Below are 27491 nucleotides of genomic sequence, written 5' to 3' on the forward strand. Positions count from 1 at the left end.
AGTGATGAGTGGGCACTATCATGCTCTGGTGCTCTGTACTTGTAACTAGTGATGATGATTGGGCACTACCATGCATGGGTGCTCGGTACTAGTAACTAGTGATGAGTGAGCACTATCATGTTCGGGTGCTCGGTACTCGTAACTAGTGATGAGTGGGCACTACCATGCTCGGATGCTCTACTTGTAACTAGTCATGAGTAAGCACTATCATGCTTGGGTGCTCGGTACTCGTAACTAGTGATGAGCAAGCACTACCATGCTCGGGTGCTCGGTACTAATACCTAATGATGAGCAGGCACTACTATGCTCGGGTGCTCAGTACTTGTAACTAGTGATGAGCAAGCATTACCATGCTCGGGTGCTCAGTACTCGTAACTAGTGATGAGTGGGCACTACCATGTTTGGTACTCTTAACAAGCAGGTCAGACTTCAGACTGGCTCGACTCCTCTACCAAGTATAATGGAAGTCAATGGGCGACTCGAGCATATTTACAGAAGATCTAGAGTCAAGCCCATCTGAGCGTCCAACTGCACGTTACGAGTACTGAGCACCCGAGCATGGTAGTGCTCACTTATCACTAGTTTCGAGCACCAGAGAATGGTAGTGCCCGCTCATCAGTAGTAAAGAGATGTGCTGCTAAAAGATTACTTTTAAACCCAGATATCTGATCAGCTGATGAGTTACCAGTCTTCAGATGCACATCCAGTAGGCACTGGGGTCAGTGGGCATCACGTTCCAAGTTCGGCTCCTGACTCAGATGTCATCTGAGTGCAGTCCGATGTTTTTCACGCACTCATTTACTTGCACGGCCTAGAGTGATCCGAATGCTTCACCAAACTTGGACATGCAGCGATATTTTTTGTCGGACAGGCACAGTCCAAAGAAAAAAAAAAAATCTGACATGCTCAGCCCCATAGACTAACATTGGTCAGAGCACGATCCAATGTTTTGTCGGATTACTCTCGGAGCAAAAATACAGCCGTCTGCCCCTGCCCTTACACAGGTCGATGATTAGGAACCCACAAGTGTTTTTGGATTTTGGCTGTGGAGCTGATTCAAAAATCAGACAACTAACTGCAATTTCCACTGGAAAACCAATGGATTAAGTATCAAGGGGAATTTGTCAGTAAGATCAACCCCCCCACCAAACGTGCAGATCTTGGAAATGCATAGTCACCTTTATTTATTTTATGTGCTGCTGAGTTCCACAGAAATAAAGTTTAAATATACAAATATGGCATCACCTCAATAAGTGCTCCATCATGCAGAGAGCACTTAGCTCCCTGCACCGCACCGGTCTCTTTAGCTCACTGTCGGATTTCCTTGCCAGATATCACAAAAACAGTGATCCAATCAATCAGGTAAATAAGGTTGGTAATCAGTGGTGAAACAATCTGGGGAGACAGAGGCTAAATAAGTGCTCCGTCACACCCAGAGCACTTAACGCCTCAATTACATATTAATATTCTGTAGCACCTATCACCAAATAACACTGCATTTCACAAACTTTACTTGCCTGTATTTCAGAAACTATACAAGTGATCTCACAACTAAAGGTATGTATAGAGTCAGCATGATAGCCCCAGTATATCACTGGTTTTAGTTTATATATGAAAATCCTGGTGGATGGTCCTCTTTAATTCACTTGTGTCCTCCTCCGTCCTATCTGGCTATACAAGCCTAAGTCAAAGATCTGGTGGTTCGGAGCAGTGTCCCCCCCAACTCCAGTCCTCAAGGTTCCCCAACAGTGTATGTTGGGGGACCTTGATGTATGTTTAGAACATGATAGCGAAAGTATAGCACTGGCTTAGGTTATATATGAAAATTCTGGTAGTTGGTCCTCCTTAAGCAAGAAAAAAAACCAAAACGTAGTGCCACACAAGCAGTGACACCGGTTTATTCTGCGTATATTGGAGGGGTTTCCCAGATTGGACACCGGTCCCGATCATAAAGAAATGACCTATCCTAGTGCTATGCAATCACTTTACAAGATAGGGGCTTAAGGGTACTTTACACGCTGGGATATCGGTAGCGATATCGCTAGCGAGCGTACCCGCCCCAGTTGGTTGAGCGACACGGGCAAATCGCGCACAACATCGATGCCACCCGTCACACGGACTTACCTAACCTGCGACGTCGCTCTGGCCGGCGAAACGCCTCCTTTCTAAGGGGGAGGTTCGTGCGGCGTCACAGCGACGTCACACGGCAGCCGTCCAATAGCAGAGGATGGGCGGAGATGAGTGGCAAGAACATGCCGCCCACCTCCTTCCTTCCTCATTACCGGTGGACGCAGGTAAGATGTTCATCGTTCCTGCGGTGTCACACATAGCGATGTGTGCTGCCGCAGGAACGACGAACAACATCGTACCTGCAGCTGCAACGATATTAAAGAAATGAACGACGTGTCAACGAGCAACGATTTTTCAGGGTTTTGCGCTCGTTGATCGTCGCTCATTGGTGTTACACGCCAAAGGCGCCGGATGTGCGTCACTAAAGACATGACCCCGACGATATATCGTTAGTGATGTCGTAGCGTGTAAAGCACCCTTTAGACATTGGATTTTCCTTTCAGAGGGAAGCAAAAGAGTTTCCATTGATGTACCAATTTCTATAAAACCAATTATCAGTCGTTTGTATGGAAAATGAGGAAAAAATCCTTTTGTCTTCAAATTAAATGTCCAGATACTTTTTACATTCCCTGAAAAGACAATTACAAACCCAAACATTGTGCCAATACTACACCAATCCCCTTAGTGGGAAAAAAAAAAAGTTTATGGAGGAACATAATTACTCTCTGGGCGCCCTCTACGCAGTTTCTCTTGACTTATCGGTTTCAGGGAGGAAAATTTCAATCAACTCCCAGATAAAATACACTAAGCCCTAGCAGACCAAATTTGTCACCTACCCCTTCCTATAAGCTGCTTACCACAACGGGAGGGGACATTGAAAATAAAAGACAAACAGGAAAAAAGAAAAAAAAAAAAAAGATTCCCGGTAAATGAAAATGCCAAACGTTAGCCGACAGCACTTGGCTGATTAACTCGAAGACAAGCGCAACAGCTAAATCTTACCAAGGACGGACGCAAATTAAATTCCAGAGCTTTTAAGTCCAAGAAGGAATTCCTCAGCTCGGAGGATTAAATAACTTTACACCCAGGAATGCTGCTTTAATTTAATTGTTTTACCATTTAAGGGTTTTTTTATGCAAATATTGGTGTTTTCTTCCCTTCCGTCTGACCACGATGAGCCAAGGAGACCGATTCCAGATCTATAATTACACTGATAAAGGCACACTTATGTCGCCGGCCAACTAAGCCGGTCTTTTTATTTTTTTTTTTTACCCAGCCTTCCCATTATTAAAGCTATATTCTATTAATATGAATCAGAGGAGGCGTAATTAAAGGTTACCATAATAAATGTCTTCCAATTAAGCATGGCCGCTACGTGACATAGTGATTAGAGGAGTGCGGTTGCGAGACTCACCTCTGCAATCTTCTCGGCCTCGCTGTATTTTCCTGCTTTGATGAAGGCAAAGAAAAGTTCATGGAGCATCGACTGCTCACCCATAAAGTCACTTAAGTGGTCCACGGCTGTTGGAGAAATAAAGAGGTTATATTGTTATGAGATTTATCTTACTTGATCCTGTCTGTGGAGCCATACACGCATAAAAAATACAGAGCTACAGAAGGTTAGAAGCCATGGGTACGGTAAATCTTCTATTGGGGCTGCGGTACGAGATGTCGCATGCATTGTTATCTTCAGCTTGTTTGGCTGCTTTTGATCCGGCAGTAACTAACAATCAGCCTATGGGAAAAAAAGCCCCAACTGGAAGCCGAAGCTGGGGTGTGGGCAATGAACACCATGCCTCTTAAGGCTAATTCGGCAACCAAACAGCGGCAATATTTTGAGCTGATGGACCACAACAGTTGTAACCCAAACGAACAACATCCATGCCTATGATACTGTTCATTTCTGTCATCACAGCTCCAGTCAGGGCAAAAATGGTGTTGAAAATAAAAATGAGAAAACACTAACGATACACAGTCTATATAGTACCCTATGACCGATGTGTCTCCCTATATGGCTGGACACGTTGCAGCTATAGTTTATAGGTGCAGAGCTCTTCTATTTTATTAATGTGTGTGTGTACATGTATATATTAATTGTGACGCAACGAGAGCCCTGCGTCCAATCGTTGTTTTTTTGTCTCCCCGCCTTTGGGCAAATGAGTTAATCAGTGGCAGCCGCTCACTTCCTGTTGAGTACTCCTGCGTCAGAAGGACAGAGACAGATCCGGCACGGACTAGACGCAAGGCTCACGAGACATCACAACCTCACGTGATCCCTGGAAATGCGAGTCTATCAATGGAACCACGCCGGTATGGGAAGGTGGTATAGACTTTATTATTTTACTAGGCGGAAACGTAGAATCAGAAGTAGCTTTAAGTAGCGATAGTATGTTGTTGGGCTATGCAATTATATTATTACTAGCTGTAGTACCCGGCGTTGCCCGAGATAGTAACTGTCTCTGTCTCTCTCCCAGTCTCTGTCTGTCTATTTCCATGTCTGTCTCTATGTCTCAGTGTCTCGATCAGTCTCTCTCTCTCTATCTCTGTCTGTGTCTGTCTGTCTATCTATTTCCCCGTCTGTCTTTGTCTGTGTGTCTCTTTGAATGTCTGTCTCTTTCCTGCTCTGACTCCTTCCCGGTCTTCCTCTTACTCTGTCTGTGCCTATGTCTGTCTCTGTCTGTCTCTATCCGTCTCCCCACCGACATCATATTACCTCATACATAAGCAGGTTATACTATCAATGTCTTTCGTTCCTATAACCAATCAGAGCTACTATTAATAACCTGTGGCTCGCAGCTCCATTGACTTTAATGGAGGCAGGTTTTTTGGAGAGTAACTGTAAAGCGCGGGATTAAATTTTCCCGTCAAAACAGTCTATGACGTTTCCTGAGTCACATAAGGAGTCTGTGCAAAATTTGATTTTCGTGATTGTAAATGCGACGGTGCAGCTTCCTTTAGCAGACATACAAACACATACATACATACACTCAGCTTTATATATTAGATTAGTGGTGAGCATACAAAATTTGTAAAGACTACTTTCTTCTTGAAATTGTGTTAGCACCGGTAGTCAGGCCCTTAGCGATTAGGAGGTGGTGGCATATCCATCAACAATGGCCATGGTGTGAAAACACTGTGGCAGGGCTACACAGCAACCAAAGTCAAAGACCTTGCATCACAGCACAATGCAGGTAAATGGTGTCGGCACTGCATCACGCAAGGTACTGCGACAAAGTAGTCACAAAAATATGCACCTTTATGAGACCTTGCGACCCCATTCATTTGCACTTTGTTGCAATGTAGCAGCAGCACAGGGCGGTTGGCCGTGTGATTTGTGTTAAAGCTAAAGTCGCCGTGTAGCCCCAATCTGATTATTATTCTGATTATTCCGAACTATCACTTGTATTCTAACTGATTAATAATGTGAAAAAAATGTCCTAATTAAAGGGAATCTGTCAGCAGGTTTTTGCTACCTCATCTGACAGCAGCATGATGTAAGCAAAGAGGCCCTGAGTTTAATGATGTATCTGTTGTGAATGTCCGTTCTGCTTTTGCTGCTGTGAGGCTCCCTCTTGTGGCCAGGAATGGTTTGGACAGAGACCAGGTGTGTTTGAGCAATGGGCGTTTCCATTGCTAACTCTCTGCCTAATTAAACCTTGATCTGCTAGCAGTCTGAGCCGGATGTCATTTGTTGCTTAGTTTTCCAGCCTTCTCATCCTGCTCCAGACCACATCTACCCCAGATAAGTGCTTGGTTCTTATGTTGTTTTGTTCTTTTTGCTCTTATCTGAGTTTGTCATTTACTGTGGTTGTTTTAAGTTTATTTGCAGGCAGGAATCTTCCCTCTCAGTTGCTTAGCTGGGAAGCTCCCTGCAGCTATGTTTGGAGTATTGCTCCTATAAGTCCATGTGTTTGTTGCTTCTTGAATGTGTAATGATTCCTGCTTTCTGTTCATTGGTAAGACAAGAGCACCTGGTATAGGACGGACTTCAGATCCAGCGATCTGAGGGCTTTTTGTACTATCAGGAATTTGGATTTTTGTAGGGTTTTTCTCTGGCCACCATCAGCACCTTTCCTATCCTTTCCTATTTAGTCAGTGGGGAGGAGTTGGACTACAACTCAAGTGCTGCTGAGACCCACTAACCATAAAGATAAGAGACTTAAGCTAACATTGCAGGTAAACCAAAAAAAAAGACTGAGCTAACAGACAGGGTTGAATGTCTGTTTTAACACTTGCAGCATGCTGTCTTTAGGCTACATTGCACAAATCCGGAGACTGAAAATTCACATTTTTTATTTATTTCAATTCTCACACACAAGCAATGACCATATAATCTAATTTTAGGAAAGGATGGTCACCGAGAAGACGTGTTGTCCGTAAAAGTTCGGCTACGAAGTTTAGTGACATTACCTAGCGGTGATATTTCCTTGCCGTCCGTGCGCTGCACAATTGACTTATCAAAGAGTCAGATTTGCTTTCAAGCTTTCAAAAGGCGGTTCAAGAGAATGATTTAGTTAAGAAAAAAAAAAAAAGGCTGAGCGGTGAAAGTGAAGTGCTCACCTATTCCTCCCCCCCCTTAATCACATACATTCATGCAGTCATAGGGAGGAATGAGAAAATCGCTGTGCCCACAGCAGTACATGTTCCCAAATGAAAAGGTGATTCTCAATTACAGATCAATTACAAAATGTGCAGCTATTATCCACAAAAGCCGCAGAGAGTGTTCGTCTAAAGGGTCCGGGAGTAAGAATGAAGTATGGTCGCTGATGTTTTAATTCATTATCCATGAAAACATGGGAGGGCACCGGGATAATATTGTGAGCATAATACCTGTCATTCATTAGGCTTTGTTGAAATGTCTGGACTAACTGTGGACTCTTTGGATTAAAAAAAAGGCAGCTCAATGGGAAGGCTTGTAATTAAATGCTTAGGTTAGCTAAATGTACTAAGTGCTACAAAAAGCCTCTTTTTTTCCTAGGTTTCTCGTATAAACATTTCTTTATAGAAAAAAAATGGATTCGGAGATTAGAGATGTCCAAGCAGCAATGAGATGACATGAATAAGGCATTGTGAGCCGGTACAATGCACATTACACTCGGGGCGCCTGTCTGGGAATAACGACTTATATTGTAAGAGGGGGGCGGGGGGGATACAGACACTTCACAGAAGGGACAATATATCACACATACAAATTAATATTGAAAAAATGAGAAAGAGCTCAAGTAGCTTAATAGCAAACACGGTAATTTGTGTTTACGCTCCGGACAATATGCGGTACAAAAACACGCGGCAAACTACGGCGCACGATGGTCGGAACCGACTGTTTTATTGACTCTTCCAATGCATAGTCCAATGTGCTACAATGGCAAAGAGTAATTATTACTTTTATACTATGGATAGGTAATCAGTATCAGATCGGTGGGAGTCCAACACCCAGCACCCCCATCGATCAGCTATTCTTAGGGATGTTAGCAGTTTCGGAGCTGAACAGTACAGCTCCGTCGTCGATGGTGTAACAACCACAGCCGGGTGCTTCACAATTCGAGTGATTAGGAGAGGATCTGCAGTGCCCGACCCCAGCGCCAACACATAAGACAGAGCCATGTATCCGGCACGGAACAGCCGATTGGTGGTGGAGCTGGGTATCAGGCCACCACAATCTGATACTTTTATGTTGATCAATGCAAAAGTAAAGTTGAGAAACCCTAAAAAAAAAATCCACTTCCCCCATAGTAAATGTGTCTATAGTATAGTCAGCTTGAAGAAGGAAAGGTTGGCACTCACTAGCTTTTCTTAACATCGTTTCTTTATTCCATCTGTGCTATCAGGTTAGGCCCGTTTCACATATCGGCATTTCGCCGTATGCCGGATCCGGCACGCATGCAGTACAGTAGATTCATTTATAGTGGAAGCGTGACACCATGCGGTTGTGTGCTTCATGCATAACCGCATTTGTCCGCATGGTGTCGCGCTTCCACTGTAAATGAATCTACTGCACTGAATGCGTGCCGGATCCGGCGAAATGCCAGATGTGTGAAACGGGCCTTACAGGAAAAGGAGGTGGATGACTGTGGCCGTTTCGCACGAGCACTCTGCTTCAACAGGTCCTAATGTCACATAGTTAGTTACCACCCACTTTCTTTTCAGTGGAAACATGTGACGACATTATACAAAACGTGTCTATGGTATAGGACTGGCTATTGGATGAAGCCACCATAAAAGTCAACGCCTGGCCCTTTACCGCAGTGTTCCCCAACTCTGGTCCCCAGATCAGATTTTCAGGATTTCATTATTATTGTTAAGTTTAGTTTAATGGCCCTCAGCTCAATCTTGAGCCATGGCGACTTGATGAACGAAAACTCTGTAGGAGCCTAGATAGGTCAACCAGGGCCTTCTCCACCATGATCTTGATAGTAGCAAGCCATCAGGTTGCTGGTGTTCTTCCTCTGACTTTTTCCATCTATTCTTCCAACCATGATGTCCTTCTCCAGTGATTTTTATCTTTGTATGAGGTGTCCATATCACTGTACAGGTTTATAAGTCCCTCACCTGTGCTAATCTAAGGAAATCTTAAAAATCCGTTGCGGGGCCTTAAGGACTGAAGTAGAGGAACACAGATTTAACGAGCCTAAAGGCCGCTTTACACGCTGCAATATCGGTATAGATATCGCTAGCGTGGGTACCCGCCCCCATCTGTTGTGCGACACAGGCAAAAACGCTGCCCGTGCCGCACAACATCGCCCAGACCTGTCACACATACTTACCTGCCCGGCGACGTCGCTGTGACCGGCGAACCGCCTCCTTTCTAAGGGGGCGGTTCGTTCAGAGTCACAGTGACATCACAGCAGCGTCACTGAACCACCGCCCAATAGAAGCGGCGGGGCGGAGATGAGTGGGACGTAACATCCCGCCCACCTCCTCCCTTCGCATTGCGGCCGGGAGGCAGGTAAGGAGAGCTTCCTCGTTCCTGCGGCGTCACACAGCGATGTGTGCTGCCGCAGGAACGAGGAACAACTTCGTTACTGCTGCAGTAACGATATTTGAGAATGTCACCGATGAGCGATTTTGCACGTTTTTGCGACGATGCAAAATCGCTCATAGGTGTCACACGCAACGGCATCGCTAATGCGGCCGGATGTGCGTCACAAATTCCGTGACCCCAACGACTTCGCATTAGCGATATCGTAGCGTGTAAAGCCCCCTTTAGCCAAACCAGTGTCATCACCAAAAAGAAATGACTACCATTTGTAAACTGCTGTACCCCACATAAGAACAGAACTCGCAAGGGTTCGGGGTCTTTCCTGTAAGGTCAGGGCAAGAAACCTGGACAGAGCGGACTAGACCCAAGTGTAGACCCAATGTATATTCCCATAATAAACATCCAAGAACAGAGATTAAATGCAATCCTCCTCCTTTCCATAATAAAGTGGACTTAATTTCTAACGAACAGTCACAATACCCAAGTCCTCCGCTCTCCTGCTGCACCTTCCCGTTTTGAGGTTGGTGCCATGTTCTCTTCTCGGCCTAAATGGCTGCTGCAGAGGTAAGTTGAGCGCTCGGCCACCCATCCCCTGCTTATCCATAGCTGTAGGATGGACGTGGAAGAGAGGACATTCTTCTTGCATCCATAGTCATAGGCCATTGACTTATAAAAGCTAGCCTCCTCCAATAGGTGGCACTGGGGAGAACTCAACTCTTCTGGAGGAAAGACAATTTCCATACCTTTTGTCTCAGACAGCCCTGCCTAGTCTGTAAAACTCCCTTCCTAAACCTGGCAATCTGCATAAGGAGAAACATTACCTCGTTGCCTAAATATATTATAAATATGATTTCTTCCGGTTTTGGATATCACACTCACCTTTTTTAATCAAATCGGTTTCTCCTTTCTCCACCAGAGCGCTCAGCACGTCATGTAACAGGGGGGCACACTTGTACTTTTCAATGCACTCGGTCATGGCGTTCAGGGAGGATGGCAGATCATTCCTGTACCGAAAAAAGAAGAAAAAACAATCAAGACTGGACAAAAAGCAAGAGAGGCCACGTAAATCTATGGTGGGGGAAGTCAGCGCCAATAGAACTGATCATCCATGGAAAGAGTCATGGTCACGCAGTAACTCCAGTGAAATGGATGCGTTTTGTAAATTACTCAGTAATGGATGCTACCATAATTCCCATTAATTTCCATGGATATTATTAGATATCAGCAACAATTCACCTTTTCTCTTGAAAAATCTTTTCTATCTGGTACCATATAGACTTAGGTAAAGCAGGCAATGATATCCTGCATTCACTAAGGCTGAACTCACATAATCCGGTAGTGGAAAGTTTTCCCTAAATGCCCACTACTACTAAAATCTACTAATCTCTACTTGCATCCGGTTCATACTTTGATAACACTTGTCAATTAGGATGTTTAACGCCTGCAAAATCAGAGCTCTCTTTTCATCTGCAGCCGTCCATTACTCTTCGTAAGCAGTAACCGCGCAATCCCAATTTCTCTGCCCTTCCGCATTTTTTTCCCTCTAAAAATAGTGAAGAGTAGATCCCAAAGAGTAGCAATACCATCCAGAAAAGGGTAAGAGACAGAAAAAACAACAAGAAAAGTGTATTTTTTGTGGTCCGGTTGATCCATGACAGCTGGAGCAATGCAGTCTACCCTTCTGCCGCAAGGACCAGGATCGCCTGTGTCCCCTTGTGTGAAGCCAAGTGACCATGGTGCTGCGGGAAAGCACAAGAAGAAAAGGCTAACGATCTGGCTGCCATGGAGGACCGGTCTGGTTGCTGGATGAGGGCAGCATGACGCTACACCCTTATTTTTCACACAGTAGAAGCAGAGCCTCCACATGGCACCACACCAAAAAGAAATATGCACATCTGACCTTAATTTACTAAAGCATCCATGGCAGAAAGCCATGTAAAACATAATAAATGAGATACTTAGCACACAAAAATGGCCAGTTTTATGTGAGCCCAACAGCCAACGGCAAGGCTCTTTGTTGGGTCCCTATCAAAGAGTTCGCCTTGCGGTTGGCTGTTGGGCTCATATAAAACTGGCCATTTTTGTGTGCTAAGTATCTTATTTATTACATGTTTTACATAGCAGTAATGCATATTTATATTCCCATATTTAATTGTTACACTCTGTACTGTTAAAGGGAACCTGTCAGCAGAAATTTCGCCCAAAACCTAAAAGATTCCCCCTCTGCAGCTCCTGTGCTGCATTCTAGCAAGTTTCCTGTTATTGTGCCCCATGAGAGACCAAAATAAAGACTTTATAAAGTCTTACCTTTTTGTATGGCTATCTTTTTTTATAGTCACGGGGACGGGCTTTCTGGCGTCCGTTATTTTCCCTCCTGGTCCTTTATGCCATCCCCCATACCTGATGACGCCGCCCAGTGCTCCAGCGGTTCCCGCGCATGCCCAGTGCCAGTCTCACGGGACTGAGCAGTGTGACCACTGGTGACGTATTGCGCAGGCAAGAGATTATGGGCGGCGCTGAGATTGTCATCAGCAAGTACCCGCCCATAATCTCGTGCCTGCGCTTTCCCCTCTGTCTCCACCGTTCTGCGCAAGCGCTGGCTACGTCACCTCTTACCCATCTTTCCCTGGAGCAAGAAATAGATTGGAGGAGCGGAGCAGCACACCACACTACCGATCAAGAGGAGACCTGAGAGAAGCTTAACGACGGCAACAGTAAACATAACACTGTAAAAACAAACAAAGGCACACATTGTCTTAGTGCTTGTCAATTTGCAAAAGACCATGTGTGCCTTTGTTTTTACAGTGTTATGTTTACTGTTGCCGTCGGTAAGCTTCTCTCAGGTCTCCTCTTGATTGGTAGTGTGGTGTGCTGCTCCGTTCCTCCAATCTATTTCCTGCTCCAGGGAAAGATGGGTAAGAGGTGACGTAGTCAGCGCTTGCGCTGAACGGTGGAGGCAGGGGGGAAAGCGCGGGCACGAGATTACGGGCGGGTACTTGCTGATGACAATCTCAGCGCCGCCCATAATCTCTTGCCTGCGCAACACGTCACCAGCGGTCACACTGTGCTCAGTCCCGTGAGACTGGCACTGGGCATGCGCGGGGACCGCTGGAGCACTGGACGGCGTCATCAGGTATGGAAAGGAGCGATGGGGGACGGCATAAAGGACCAGGAGGGAGAATAACGGACGCCAGACAGCCCGCCCCCGTGATTATAAAAAAAGATTGCCAAACAAAAAGGTAAGACTTTATAAAGTCTTTTTATTTTGGTCTCACATGGGGCACAATAATAACAGGAACCTTGCTAGAATGCAGCCCAGGAGCTGCAGAGGGGGAATCTTTTAGGTTTTGGGCGAAATTTCTGCTGACAGGTTCCCTTTAAGATATGTGTAACAATGAATATGGGAATATAGACATTCAATACTGATATGGAAAGCATGTAATAAATGAGATACTTAGGCTCACATAAAACTGGCCATTTTTATGTGCTAAGTATCTCATTTATTACATATTTTGCTGTGCAATTGAACCACTATTTTACACCTAGATATGATGTTGTGCTAAAAAGTAAAATTTAGAAGCAAGCGAAACGATTATTTGCAGTAAAACAGACAAGCGTAAAAACGAGTCCTAACTGACGGCCGCCCGTGAAATGTCCCTTTTTATCAATCCCTGCTTACGAGCACCACATGGAGAGTTTTACGTTTTTCGTTGGGTTTTTTTGTCATTTGGGTGTGAAGACTAAATTACAGGTTAATTTCGAAGCCGCTGACGAGATGGAAGCACTTTGAGGATATTGCTTCGGATTATGGTCATGTCACACAGGTGGAAACATTGTAGCGAGTGATATGCAATCTTAAGACGAGGAAAATTAGAGAAGAGCTAAATTTTACACGGATATGGATTTTACCGATATGGATACCAGAGTGGCGTACCTGCCCTAAAAGCCTAAAACTTTCAGCAGGACCGTCTATCGAGAGGTGTAAAAATAAAAAAAAATAAAAAAATACCAGCGAAAAATACGGGAGAGAGGCAGTCTATGATTGCCATTTCATTCAGCGTGAAAATTCAGCTTTTCAAAATGATGGCAAAACAATTATCCTATAGTAAGTACTGACTCTACCCAATTCCCACAGCATGAATAGAACTGTTTTAGGTCAAAACGATTAATTAATGAACGATTATGGTGCCAGTCAAATGGACAAGCTAATTGACTTCAGTCTCAGAATGCACGATGTGAAAAGATATTCTCCGCGAACATAACCGTGATGGAAAGGAAATTAAAAGAAAGACACTGGGGAAAATGAAGGGAGAAAGGGAAAAAAAAAAAAAAAAAAAAAAAAAAAGCTCTTAGATGTAATAATAATAAAAAAAAATAATAGGTTCCAAAGCTGGAGCGGGAGACGTTTCACATTTTTTATTGTAGTCCAGAATAATTCCGACAAATGCTACACTAAACCAGATCAGAGGGAAATATACAAGCAAGTAAAGAGAGGAGGAAAACAAAAACTGGTAAACCGGGAAAAACGCTTGTGGAAAGTTAATGGAGGTTTATATATTTTTTATTTGTTTTTGGGGGGGGCAGGGGGGGGGGGCAAATTTATCATTAAAAAAAGGAAACTATCTTATTAAAGAATAGGATCCATAGCGATCCTGTTCTTTTTGTGTTAGATCATAGAAGTCAATAACAAGTAAATAGTGAATGTACATTTTACTTAAAAAAAAATAAATAAAAAAATAAAAAAAAATAAAAAAAAAAATTGGAGGTGTAATGAAAAAAAAGACCGTTTCGCTCTGTAGTGTTAAGATATGTGTAACAATGAATATGGGAATATACAAATTGTCTCTTCAGGGAGGAAGGAGACAAACTCTAGCGCCACCTATTGGAGGTAGCAATCCTTAAAAGTCAAAAGTGACTCTCCAACGAGCCTTTTCATATAGACATGTATTACTGCTATGAAAAACATGTAAACATTGGCATACTTAGGACACAAAATTGGCCAGCTTTATGTGAGCCCAACAGCCAACGGCAAGGCAACCTCTTTTTATTAGGCCTCTATCAAATGGGTCACCTAGCTGTTGGGCTCACATAAAACTGTCCATTTTTGTGTGATAAGTACCTCATTTATTACATTTTTTGCATAGCAGTAATGCATGTCTATATTCCCATATTCATTGTTACAAATATCTTAACAGCACAGATTGTAACTATGTGTAACAATGAATATGGGAATATAAATGTGCATTACTGCTACGGTAAATCAGTAAAAAATGAGATACTTAACACACAAAAAAGGCCAGTTTTATGTGAGCCCAACAGCCAACGGCAAGGCAACCTCTTTGTTGGGTCCCTATCAAAGAGGTCGCCTTTACATGCTTTTCATAGTAGTAATGCATGTCTATATTCTCACATTTATTGTTACACATATCTTAACACTGCAGGAGTGCAACTATGTGAAACAATGAATATGGAAATATAGACCTGCATTACTGCTTTGGAAAACATGTAAAAATTGAGATACTTTTCTCACAAAAATGGCCAGCTTTATGTGAGCACAAAAGATAACGGCAAGGCAACCTCTTTTAGTTGGGTCCCTATCAAAGGGGTCGCCTAGCCGTTGACTGTTGGGTTCAAATAAAACTGACCATTTTTGTGTGCTAAATATCTCAATTTTTACATGTTTTTCATAGCGGTAATGCATGTCTATATTCCCAAATTCATTGTTCCACATATCTTAGGACTACAGAGTGCAACGGTCTCTTTTTTGTTACTGTTTCATGTTCAATTTGCACCTGTTCACATTAAAAAGGTAGGATGTGCCATCAGTCTTTTTACAGGGTCATGCCTTCCGATTGCGCACTCCTGCTCTTCTGCCTCAGGCGATTTTAATTCTCCATTTGCAGGTTCTTGTCTACCCATAAATTGGAGGGTTTTATTTTTTATCCAAACAGAGGCATTAGAGTAGGCAGGGTCCCAACAATAATAGGTTGCCTTGGTGTTGGCTGTTGGGCTCACATAAAACTGGCCATTTGTGTGTGCTAAGTATCCTAATTTTCCTATGTTTTTCATAGCAGTAATGCATGTCTATATTCCCATATTCATTATTACACATATGTTAGCATTATAGAGTGCAACTGCCTCCTTTTAGTTACTATGCTTCATGTTCCGTTTGCACCTGTTCATAGATTACAGGGTCATGCCTTCTGATTGAGCACTCCTGCTCTTCAGTATTAGGCTATTTTAATTCTTCATTTGCAGGATTCTGTCCATAAATTGGAGGTGTAAGTATGTCTACAGTCCTAATAGAATAGGCTCTGTTGTAAATGTGATCTTTGGTTTCGGGTCTACAAGGTTCTGTGGTTCAGTCCGAATGGATGTGATACATTTACGCAAACACCAAACAGTGTACAACTAATGGAAAAGATGCTTTTTATATGGATTTGTACCATTTTTCATTTATTTATTTAATTTAACGATAGCAATACACCTTCGTAAAAGTTGGCCAAAACCATTGATTGTGGAGCATCATTTAATATGCATCGGGGTTCCCTGGATCTCAAGCGATGGCGGAATTAGGTACAGTATAGCTGGGTTCACACTAAGCGACAACGACGTTGCTGTTACGTCACCATTTTCGGTGACGTAACAGCGACCTTGTAAGTCGCTGTTATGATCGCTGCTTAGCTGTCAAACACAGCGACGCAGCAGCGATCATAACGTCGCTACATGTGCAGAGAGCAGGGAGCTGCGCTTAGCGCTGGCTCCTTGCTCTCCTAGGTACAGTACACATCGGGTTAATTAACCCGATGTGTGCTGCAGCTACATGTCACAGTGCAGAGAGCAGGGAGCCGCGCGCACTGCTTAGCGCTGGCTCCTTGCTCTCCTTGCTACAGTATACATCGGGTTAATTAACCCGATGTGTACTGCAGCCACATGTGCACAGAGCAGGAGCCGGCACTGGCAGCAAGAGGGGAGGCTGGTAACGAAGGTAAATATCGGGTAACCAGGGAAAGGTCTTCCCTTGGTTACCCAATGTTTATGCTGGTTACAGCTTACCGCAGCTGCCAGACGCCGGCTCCTGCTCGCTTCATTTCGTCGCTCTCTCGCTGTCACACACAGCGATGTGTGTGTCACAGCGGGAGAGTGACGACCAAAAAATGAAGCTGGACATTCAGCAACGACCGGCGACCTCACAGCAGGGGCCAGGTCGTTGCTGGATGTCACACACAGCGACAGCGACGGGACGTCGCTGCAACGTCACAGAAAATGGTGACGTAGCAGCGACGTCGTTGTCGCTGTGTGTGACACCAGCTTATGTTGGGCGAGAGGCTTAGTATATTTGTTCTAAAAGATGGTAGGTCACTATCAGATGTTTATCCCCCCTCTCTCCTTTGAGAAGATATCATGTGTATGATGATCAGGAAGACTAGCTTTTGGTTAAAGCAGCGTTCAGCAGATCGCCTACAATGTTTGGCGAACTTTACATTTTTGATATAGGCTATCAAAATGTCAGAGACTGTCAGACACACATCCATTGGACTACAGTTAGCTTAGCTTGGCTAAGTGGCCATTAGTGATGAGCGAGCACTACCATGCTCGGGTGCTCGGTACTTGTAACTAGTGATGAGTGAGCACTACCATGCTCGGGTGCTCAGTACTCGTAACTAGTGATGAGCGGGCACTACCATGCTCGGGTGCTCAGTACTCGTAACTAGTGATGAGCGAGCACTACCATTCTCGGGTGCTCGGTATTTGTAAAGAGCAATTGAACGCTCAGACGGGTGTGACCTGTGTACCAAGTATAATGGAAGTCAATGGGGAACTCAAGCATTTTTATGGGAACTCTTCCGGAAAAATGCTTCAGTTCCTCATTGTCTTCCATCATACTGAGGTACTCAAGTCACACTTATCGGAGCATCCAACTGCTCTTTATGAGTACTGAGCAAACAGCATGGCAGTGCTCACTCATCACTAGTTAAGAGTACTGAGCACTCGAGCATGGTAGTGCCCGCTCATCACTAGTTACGAGTACTGAGCACTTGAGCATGGTAGTGCCCGCTCATCACTAGCTACGAGACCCGAGCATGGTAGTGGTCACTATTCACTAGTTACGAGTACCGAGCACCTGAGCATGGTAGTGCCCGCTCATCACTAGTTACGAGTACCGAGCACCTGAGCATGGTAGTGCCCGCTCATCACTAGTTACGAGTACCGAGCACCCGAGCATGGTAGTGCATGCTCATCACTAGTTACGAGGACCGAGCACCTGAGCATGGTAGTGCCCGCTCATCACTAGTTACGAGTACCGAGCACCCGAGCATGGTAGTGCACGCTCATCACTAGTTACGAGGACCGAGCACCTGAGCATGGTAGTGCTCACTAATTACAAGTACCAAGGCCATTGTTGTTTGCACTCACACAGAATCGCCATCGGATCCTTCCAAGATCAGCAGTATGGCTGACTTTGATCAAGCTGGAAATACACATTATATTTTTCCAACAACCCTAAAACGTAAAAAACGGGTAGATCTGACTTCTACCTTTGTGCACCATGACATAAAATTACGTGTCTGCGTTGTGGTGTTAAAAAACACACAAGATTCATTTTCGAAACATTACATAAACATGAAGTCTATAACTTTAATAAAAGGGTGTGTGTGTGGGGGGGTGTAAATGCATAATATTGATTGATATTACGGTGAAGTGCTGCGGCATTACGCACAAAGCTTAAGCTAAGTGGCAATTTACCTAAGGGCTTCGCTGATTGAAAAGCTCTCAAACCTGAAAAAAAAAAAAATCACTAGAGGAGGAGAGAAAGGCAAATAACAAGTGAGAATTAAAATTAGGGGGGGAAAAAAAATAAAAAGATCTTAAAAGAAAGTACCCAAATCCTTCCAGCTTTAATCCGCAGCAGATGTCGGGCACTTAGTGAAAACATGACATGACTGAACCGACGGTAACAGGTAACCGCCTCCAGGCAGGGGAGGGTTAAAGCAAATTGGCCACCGTTCCATCCTGCCACAATAAGGAATCTTCAAGGAGACTAGTGATGAAATCCTCACCACAACTAATCCTCACATTAAAAAGAAAAAAAAAAAAATGAACTGTGTTGAAGGCTTTGTAATTTCCCTAGGTACAATTTAGCTGTCACTTATTTTAAAATTTACTCAAACACGCATTTCGAGCAGCTCTAACTTCACATGTCAAGTGCTTTCCAGCCAATTAAGTCTACACTGGAAGTCTGTGTTAAACAACTGTATGATTAGACAAGATAGCTCATTTCCTTGCTCTTTTGTTCGGCATAAAAAAATGCCACATTTACATTATCAGATTCAACGGGATTTTCTGACAGAGGCGAAAAAAAAAACATTAAAAAAATCCACCCTATGGTACACTATCCGTACAAAGCCCATCAAGCCAGTCATTTACCAATCATCCTTCAGAGACCAATAGCCGGAAATGTAACTTAATTACGACTCAGCGATCCCTGACGAGGAGCCATCAGATCGCTGTCTTATCCAGTTAGGGCGTCCATCGCTGTCCTGCTGTAGCTCCTAAATCGTAACTACAGTGATCGGCTTCGATGGAAGGACGGCCTCACTCACTTACTATGTAAAATGATAGAGTAGGTGATGCAGCAGTGGAAAGGAGCGTTATTGTATAAACATGCAATAGGAGTATTATCACTCTACACTACAATTGTTGACTTGGACAAAAAATGTATTTTCATCCCTCCAGCTATTTCCATCCCTCTAGCTACGTCCATCCGGTCCTCCCTCTCCCCATCAACGGCTGGCCAGCCAGTCCTCCCTCCCCCCCCCCCATCAACGGCTGGCCAGCCGGCCGTCCCCCCCATCAACAGCTGGCCAGCTGGCCCTCCCCCCATCAACAGCTGGCCAGTTGGCCCTCTCTCAATCATTGGCCATCCCTCTCTCCCTCCATCAATGGCCGGCCCTCTCTCCCTCCATCAATGGCCGGCCCTCTCTCCCTCCATCAACGGCCGGCCCTCCCTCCCTCCATCAACGGCCGGCCCTCTCTCCATCAACGGCCGGCCCTCCCTCCCTCCATCAACGGCCGGCCCTCCCTCCCTCCATCAACGGCCGGCCCTCCCTCCCTCCATCAACGGCCGGCCCTCCCTCCCTCCATCAACGGCCGGCCCTCCCTCCCTCCATCAACGGCCGGCCCTCCCTCCCTCCATCAACGGCCGGCCCTCCCTCCCTCCATCAACGGCTGGCCAGCCGGCCCTCCCTCGATCATTGATTGGCCGTCCCTCTCTCCCTCCATCAACGGCCGGCCCTCCCTCCCTCCATCAACGGCCGGCCCTCCCTCCCTCCATCAACGGCCGGCCCTCCCTCCCTCCATCAACGGCCGGCCCTCCCTCCCTCCATCAACGGCCGGCCCTCCCTCCCTCCATCAACGGCCGGCCCCTCCCTCCCTCCATCAACGGCCGGCCCCTCCCTCCCTCCATCAACGGCCGGCCCCTCCCTCCCTCCATCAACGGCCGGCCCCTCCCTCCCTCCATCAACGGCCGGCCCTCCCTCCCTCCATCAACGGCCGGCCCTCCCTCCCTCCATCAACGGCCGGCCCTCCCTCCATCAACGGCCGGCCCTCCCTCCATCAATGGCCGTCCTTGGGGCCCTCCCCTCCATGGTCCCCTCCCTCCATGGTCATCTGTCCGGCCCTCTCTCCATGGCCATCCGTCCGGCCCTCCCTCCATCATAGGCCGGCCCTCCCTCCATCAACGGCTGTGCAGCCATCCCTCACTCCATTAACAGCCATCCATTTGGCCCCTCCCTCCCTCCAGCTACATCCATCCAGCCAGCTGTCTATTCATCTATTTCATTCCATCCCACTCTCCCCCACCTTGTCCATTCCTTTTTTTTCTCCATCCACTTCTAATAGTGTAGGCCCTATTTAACCCATAAAAATAGTTCTGATCTGATGAGGCAAGAACATCTAGCAACAAGATCTTAACAGGTCAGTTGATCCCTTGAAGGGGTTATCCCAACAATATTATTACCAGTTCACAGAATAGTTAAATGTATAATCAGAGGGCATCTGATTATTTGAACCCTTGCTGATCTGATAATCTACCCTATGTGAAGGAAATTGTAACGCAAAGTGAATGAATGGAACAATGGTCACGAAACCAAATTCCTTCATTCACACAATGGAAGAGAGACCTCCGTTCTCAAGATCTCTGGGGGTCACAGCGGTCATACCCCATGATCAAACATTAATAACGTAAACTATAGATAAGTGAGAAAAGTTGTTGGACTAACCCTTTTTAAGGAACTTGCTAGTAGCTCGTAAAAACACCACCATCGCCGATTAGCTTTCTAACCCCTATATATATACGGTTGGTTGTTGTCTGTTGCAAAATAAGAAATTTCAACACTGCACATGCAATATGGAGTCATGAAGGTGGAGCCACTTGTCTGAAGGGTCACCATGCCCACTCCATAATTATGCCTATGCAACTTTGTTCGATGTTTACAAAAGGCCAGAGGTGACAACAGCTGATCGGTGAGGGCATCAGACCTCCACGAATCCAATACACCATGCTCTGACAACCCCTTTAATTTTATGGCCGATACGTAATCAATTCTATTTCTTGGTGATTCAGGACGTCCGTTACAGAGAAAGATTAACGAAAAGCAACCGGAAGATGAGGGAACGTCATATTATCCTAATATTTACTATCACCTTTTCACGTAACAACTAATTTATGTAAATATAATTTTTAAAAATATTACTTTGCAGAGGATAGAGGATTTGTTGACTGCTTTTGCACTACTAGACCCCAAAGGCCCGGATTCATCAAACTGTTTTTTAATTAAAATTCTGGAGTAACGAGGTTTGAAATGTCAACTCACGACTGCAAAAAAGTTTGTGAATTTTGGTTATTCAATGCCAGCTCGGGCCAACTTAGCCTACTTTTTGAAAAGCAGACAGGACTCTGCGAGGAGGCCTTGTGACCGGTAAATTAATCATTTTTGGTATAAAAGTGGCAAAAAATGTAAGACAGAAATGTAATCCGGCCCCTGCCTAGAGCAATTTCTTGCGTTGGCGTACACTTCTTAATGAATTTGATGGGTCTTACTCCAGCGCAATGTTTTTGAAGAAAGGAGTGCAAAAATGGCAGCCTTGATGAATCCGGGCCATATTCACAAATTAATTACTAAAGGCAGAATTAAAAACCATGGGACAATCTCACTAGTATTAAACAGATTTCTTAAAAACTGAGATTGGTAATTCATAGGAACGTATGTATTCAATCAAGTGATCATAAGGATTGATTTCAGTATGTTAGTAAAGATGAGGGGACCCGTGGAAGTTTGGTTCAGCGAGTTAGGCAGGACTTTTAAAAAAGTTTGGTTTGGGACCCGGACATGACCTGAAACCCAAAGGAAGTCAATAATTGGGCACTTCGGATCTCCACACAGATTAGCCAGCCATAAAAAGATCACTTCCGGGGACGGGTGGTTAGGTTTTTTTCCCATTTTTTCTTTGGTGCGCACTGTGTCCAATTATGTTATTACCCTCAGTGCGAACTGTTCGGGCTGAGCACTGGGCTGAGCACAGCAATGCTCACGCGAGTGGTGAAAATCTAAAGATAGAAAGCACAATAGGGTCTTACCCAACAATCATATGGAGGTGATAAGGGATCGTATTGGTGGATTTCCTGATGAAGAAGTGGGGACACACTTTGAAACACTAGAATAAAACTACCTATAATTCAGCACTTTTTGGATTTAGGTCACTACTACAGCAGCGCAGAAGGAGTTCCACTTTTTATTTGGTCCCTGATCATTTTTCGCGCTACAGGTTTCCATATGTAAAGAACTCTGAACCCAAAACTGTTTTTTTTTGCAAAATCTGGGTTCGGTAAGAACACAACCTCAGGTTCACTCATCTGAATACGTTAAAAGAACATCTTCAAGGCCTACTACTTACTTTCTCAAGTGTATCATCACCAACGGGCCACACATCCTGCTGTTGGGATTGACCAGTCCCAACATCACGGCGTACTCGTGGAAGACGTTCACGGCCTGGGCCTCCCCTTTCAGGGCCATGTTGTTGAGGATATGGAAGAAGTAATCGGTGTCGGCCTCGTTCATAGGGACATCTTTCTCTTGCATCTCCTTCAGAATGTTAATAGCGTCTACAATAGAGCAACACAAAAGGACCCTTAGGTAATTTCATGGAGTGAAAACAAACTGTTATTAAAACAGCATTTCCAACCCAGCAGGAATGTAAATTCTGGTGTATAATGCCGATTTCAAGTTAATTACTACTTGCATTTCTAAACGAGACTACAATTATAAATCCACAATAGCACGGTTTTATCATTTCCCTGCAACTGTGACTACAAATTACAGATAGGAGCCGTGTGCCCACTTTCACCGTGTAACCCTGTACTGTCTGCCCTATAGCGGCACTATCTTACTAAATGGATGCTTTTATCGTTCAATGCCAACATCTGCTAAATCGCGGTATTGTTTCTTCAGCAGATGGCTTGTCAGGAGGCCAGATAATAAAGATGTATTTACAGTGTATATACAGCCAGACTAATGGCCTGATACCGATAGGGTCTGTTTGCTGTGTCGATACTAATTAGACAAGCAGAGCCAATGAAAGCTTTCCAACAGACTGCATGTTAAAACATTAGGCTCATTAAGCCTCATTAGGAAGGCAGAAATAAACATTTTGGTGTGTGGGATAAGTAAAGGGGATTTACATTGCGTTGTTTCTTAATTATCGCGCAAAGCAAAATGTTTTGACCAATTTAAATTCGAGATGTGATGAGGAAGGGGGATGCGGAGCCAAAAACAAGAGCCTTGTAGGTCACATTTTTTTTGCTCATCTCTTCTGGTTACATGACAGTCATCGGGTGATCGAACGTCAAAAGCACTCACGAAATCGTAAAGGTTAAGAGGCGCATATAATAAGCACATGGCCACCATCCCTTTTATCTATCCTTTCAGCACCCGGGAAAGGAGTGGATAAGGGAGAAAATCTGCAATCAGGTTTGTTTTTTTGGGGGGCTAAGACATTTTTGTATTGTGAAGTTCCTCCGTTATTCCTTCTGACAGCTGGGTGTTCCTCTTGCCTTTGTCGATGAAGCGTGTCCTATTCGATACTTTATTCTTCTATTTTATAGAGGTATAAAATGAATATAAATAACTAATACATATATTACTCCGATGCATATTCATAGCGAGCACACCGGATGTCAAAACAAAGCGTCACAACGAGATTCCTTTAATATAATTCCTTAAATATAATAAGCACATGGCCAGCATCCCTTTTATCCATCCTTTCAGCATCCGGGAAAGGAATGGATAAGGGGGAAAATCTGCCATCAGGTTTTGTTTGTTTTTTTTTTGGGGGGGGGGGGGGGGGGGAAGGTTTAAGACATTTCTGTATTGTGAAGTTCCTCCGTTATTCCTCCTGAATGCGGGGGGTTCCTCTTGCCCTAGTCTATGAAGCGTGTCCTATTCGATACTTTATTCTTCTCTTTTGTAGAGGTATAAAACGAATATAAGTAACTAATACATATATTACTCCGATGCATATTCATAGCGAGCACACGGGATGTCAAAACAAAGCGTCACAACGCGATTCCTTTACCCCTGGAATACAGCGCTCAACATCTGCATACAATAGCACATTTTTTAGGAATAATCAGCTTCAGTTTGAAAGTCGAAACATAGCTTTACCACACAAAAAAGAAAATAAATAAAACCACCAACAAGCTCCTTTTTCCATTACATACATATAATATATTTTTTTATTTGTATATATGAAATAAAATTAAAAAAAATACATATATACACACACACGTGAGTATATGTGTGTATATATATATATTATATATACATACATACATATACACCCATACATACACACACACACATATATATACATTATATATAATATTATATAGACACACACATATATATATATATATAGACACACACATATATATATATATATACACACACACACACACACACACACATATACACATACACACACACACATACATACACAAAAATATATATACACACACAAATTATATACATACTTGTCCAGACACATACAAACACACACACATTAGGCTGCTTTCACACATCCGGCTTGAGCTCTGCGGCTCAATCCGGCTGTGAAACCTATGCAACGGATGCGGTGAAAACACCGCATCCTTTGCATAAGTTTTTCCCATGCGGCCCGTCCAGTTTTTGCGGCTTGCGGCATGCTACTGAGCATGCGCAGTGGCAAAAACCGCATGCGGCGGCCGGATGCGGTTTTTGCCGCATCGCGCCGCATCCGGCCGCAATAGGTATGCATTGAAAAATGCACCGCATCGGCCGAATGTGGCGCGCTGCGGTTTTTTTTTGCCGCACGAAAAAACGTGCCAGGCAACGTTCCATCCGGCCGCCGCATCGGCTAAATCTGCCGCATGCGGCAAAAAACGGATGGAATGCAAGGCCTTGCGGCACAATGCGGCACTAATTAAAGTCTATGTAGAAAAAACGCAACCGGCAGCATAAAAAAACGGTTGCGATTTTCCTGCAAAGTGCTGTATTGTGCCGCATTGCAGAAACCGGAGGTGTGAAAGCAGCCTTATATACATACATACATACATACATATGCGCCCTCCTATGCCAACCTTTTCTTGGGGGCATGGGAGCGGCAGATTTTTGTGGATGATAACAACTTATGTACACATCAGGTCCAAAATTGGGTCAGGTATATTGATGATGTCCTGTTCATCTGGGAGGGTGATCTCTGTGGTCTTCAGGAATTTATGCAATGTTTAAATCATAATGATTTGAACATTAAGCTCACCTTTTGAATATGGTCGTACAATCAATTTTTTGGACTTGAGGATTGTCGCGTCATCTGATGGTCTTCTGTCCACACAAGTTTATCGTAAGCCGACGGCCACTAACTCGTTATTGCTGGCGTCCTCTGCTCACCCCAAAAGTACCATCCAGGGGATCCCTAGTAGTCAGTTCCTCAGAATTAGAAGGATTTGTTCTGATGATGCCAGTTTTATGACTCATTCGGAGGAACTGGCGCATAGATTTGAAACTAGAGGCTACAGTCGGAGAGTTATTAAACATGGTTTAAGAGGGCAATGAAATCGTCTAGAAATTCTCTTCTCTTTTCCAATGTTATAAAAGATAGCAATAGGAGGGATCCAATGTGCGTCTCATCACAACTTACAACAGCAAGTGCGATGAGTTGAAAATGATTGTTCAGAAACATTGAAATATCCTTATGACGGACCCAATTTTGAGATCAATTCTCCCATTACGACCATCCATGGTGGCTAAGCGTGCTAAAAATTTGAGAGACATGCTGGTTCATAGCCACTACGAACCATCCCGGGTGGGTATGCCAAGTCAATCGTCATTGCTTGGCTTTTTTCCTTGCGGTTTATGCAAGGCGTGTGCCAATCTTGTAAAAGCCAAAAGATTTCACAACTTTGATGGATCTCGTGAGTTCGATATTAGACATCGAATCACGTGTTCATCAAATGGGGTTATCTACAGGGCTGAATGCCAGTGTAAAAAGGCATACATTGGCTTAACCACGAGGGAGTTAAAAATTAGGATCCGCGAACATTGTTTAGATATAGAGAAGGCCAAAAGGTATTAATGATGAAAGCCTTTTGAAAACCATTCCAAGACATTTCAAGAAATTTCACTGCTGTAACTCTACCATGTTGAAGGTCAAAGGCATAGATCTGGTTTCTATGGGAACAAGAGGGGGAGATTTGGGTAGGGTTCTTGCCCAAGTCGAAAGGAAATGGATATACAGACTTGGGACATTGACCCCCAATGGTTTAAATGATAATATGGGGTTCTCAGCTTTCCTGTAAGGTGATACAGGTGGCTTTTCAATGCATATGTTCTGTCCTGGTTTTTCTTGATGAGCATTTATAGTTATACCTGGTTTTAAATAGGTGTAAGTGGTGGGTGGTTTTATGTAATTTTAATTGTTTGTTTTTTCAGCTCATTAGGTTACCAATGTCTGGTTTGGCTATTCGGGAGCATAACCTTTACATCGATGTCTTGGAGTTCATCTTCTCATGGCATCCATTTAAAAGAAAAGAAGAGGATCTTATTCCCATGAATTACAATTGTTGATCCATGATCCTGTTATGTTTATGGGATATAATTTTGATATAATGTACTGGTGAATGTGTTATAACATAACAGGGGTGATTGAATATTGCCTATGGGATGTATATTATGTCCAAAAAAACATCTAGTTATTATTTGCAATGTTTGTATTATGCTTATGTTTACTGACATAATGTTTGTCATTATCCTGTCATTGTATCACGTTGTTGATAATGTTGCGATATATAAGATCTCCTTGAAATGTGAGGTTGTTCGTTGGAAGCCCAATGGGTTTAGATATCCTCATTTTGTTTCTATGTATAAGAATTTACCTAGTGCGCATGCCTGCTGTTCTGCCCGCCGGCTTCCCATGCCGCGTCTGAAGCGTCCCGTGGTCTCCATGGCTCAATTATCACATGGGCCATGACGTCACGGGCACGTGATCGCGGCATATGGGATGCCTATTTCAATAGCGGTGGTGGCAACGGTTGTCATGCGCCGCGTCATCAGGTTAAATTCTTCTCTGTTCGCCCGATCATATGATCTAAAGGTACACCTCCATAGGTTGCTCCAGCCTTTTTAACCAGCCTGCCCCTCACCTCTGACACGCTCCTTGAGAAAGCTACTGCGAAACACGTGTCTGAGTGTGAGGGTCACGGCAGGATATTTTCAGGTGATGTAATTTGTTATCTTTTACTTGTCTGTGTGCCTGTTTTGCCGGCTTGCCCATCAACACCCGCTCCCCTTTTTGGCATTGACTCAGCTGCCTCTGCGTTGCATACACTGTGCTTTGTTAACATACACATCTGTTCACCTTATTCGCTTGGTGAGCTTTATATTATACATCCAGCCCCATTTTGGGATGGTTGCCCCGCCAAGGGGTGGGATTTGCACTGGCAGGATCCTGGTGTATGCTATGCACAGGTAGCATGTAAGTCGAGATTAATGAAGGGTAGTAAGTGGTTGTATTCTATTACTAATGGAACGCTTTATTGCTGTGCTCTGAGTCCTGCACATGGTGATTTATTATATACATGCACTGCTTTTTGGTGGAGTTCCACCTGTATGGCAATTAATTATTTATTATAACCAATGTGTAATACAGGTCTATAGGATACAGCAATGCGTTCAGCTTCCATTATTTAATCTAGAGGTGTGCTGGCGCAGGTGTATATTCCTCCACCTGTGAAAAATCATTCTTTTTCTAATTTTTCCTGTCTGTGTCCCTCTTTTGTATACGGTGCCTTTTGCTTGTTTTTAAATATTTTTAATGAATATCAATAAAGGTGTCTTTTTTACTGTTC

The 27491-nt window shown here is 44.1% G+C and overlaps 1 protein-coding gene across 1 annotated transcript in view; it reads right to left on the reverse strand.

Annotated features, from left to right (window-relative positions):
• Positions 1-27491, reverse strand: part of LRPPRC (leucine rich pentatricopeptide repeat containing) — a 334390-nt gene that overhangs the window by 95916 nt on the left and 210983 nt on the right. The window contains exons 23-25 of the mRNA XM_075339187.1: positions 22007-22214; positions 9929-10053; positions 3485-3591 (exon numbers count right to left, since the gene is read on the reverse strand). Coding sequence (XP_075195302.1) covers positions 3485-3591; positions 9929-10053; positions 22007-22214 — 440 coding nt within the window. The remainder of the gene's footprint in view (positions 1-3484; positions 3592-9928; positions 10054-22006; positions 22215-27491) is intronic.

The sequence above is a fragment of the Anomaloglossus baeobatrachus genome, chromosome 3 (genome assembly GCF_048569485.1).
Source record: "Anomaloglossus baeobatrachus isolate aAnoBae1 chromosome 3, aAnoBae1.hap1, whole genome shotgun sequence".
Lineage (NCBI taxonomy): Eukaryota > Metazoa > Chordata > Amphibia > Anura > Aromobatidae > Anomaloglossus > Anomaloglossus baeobatrachus.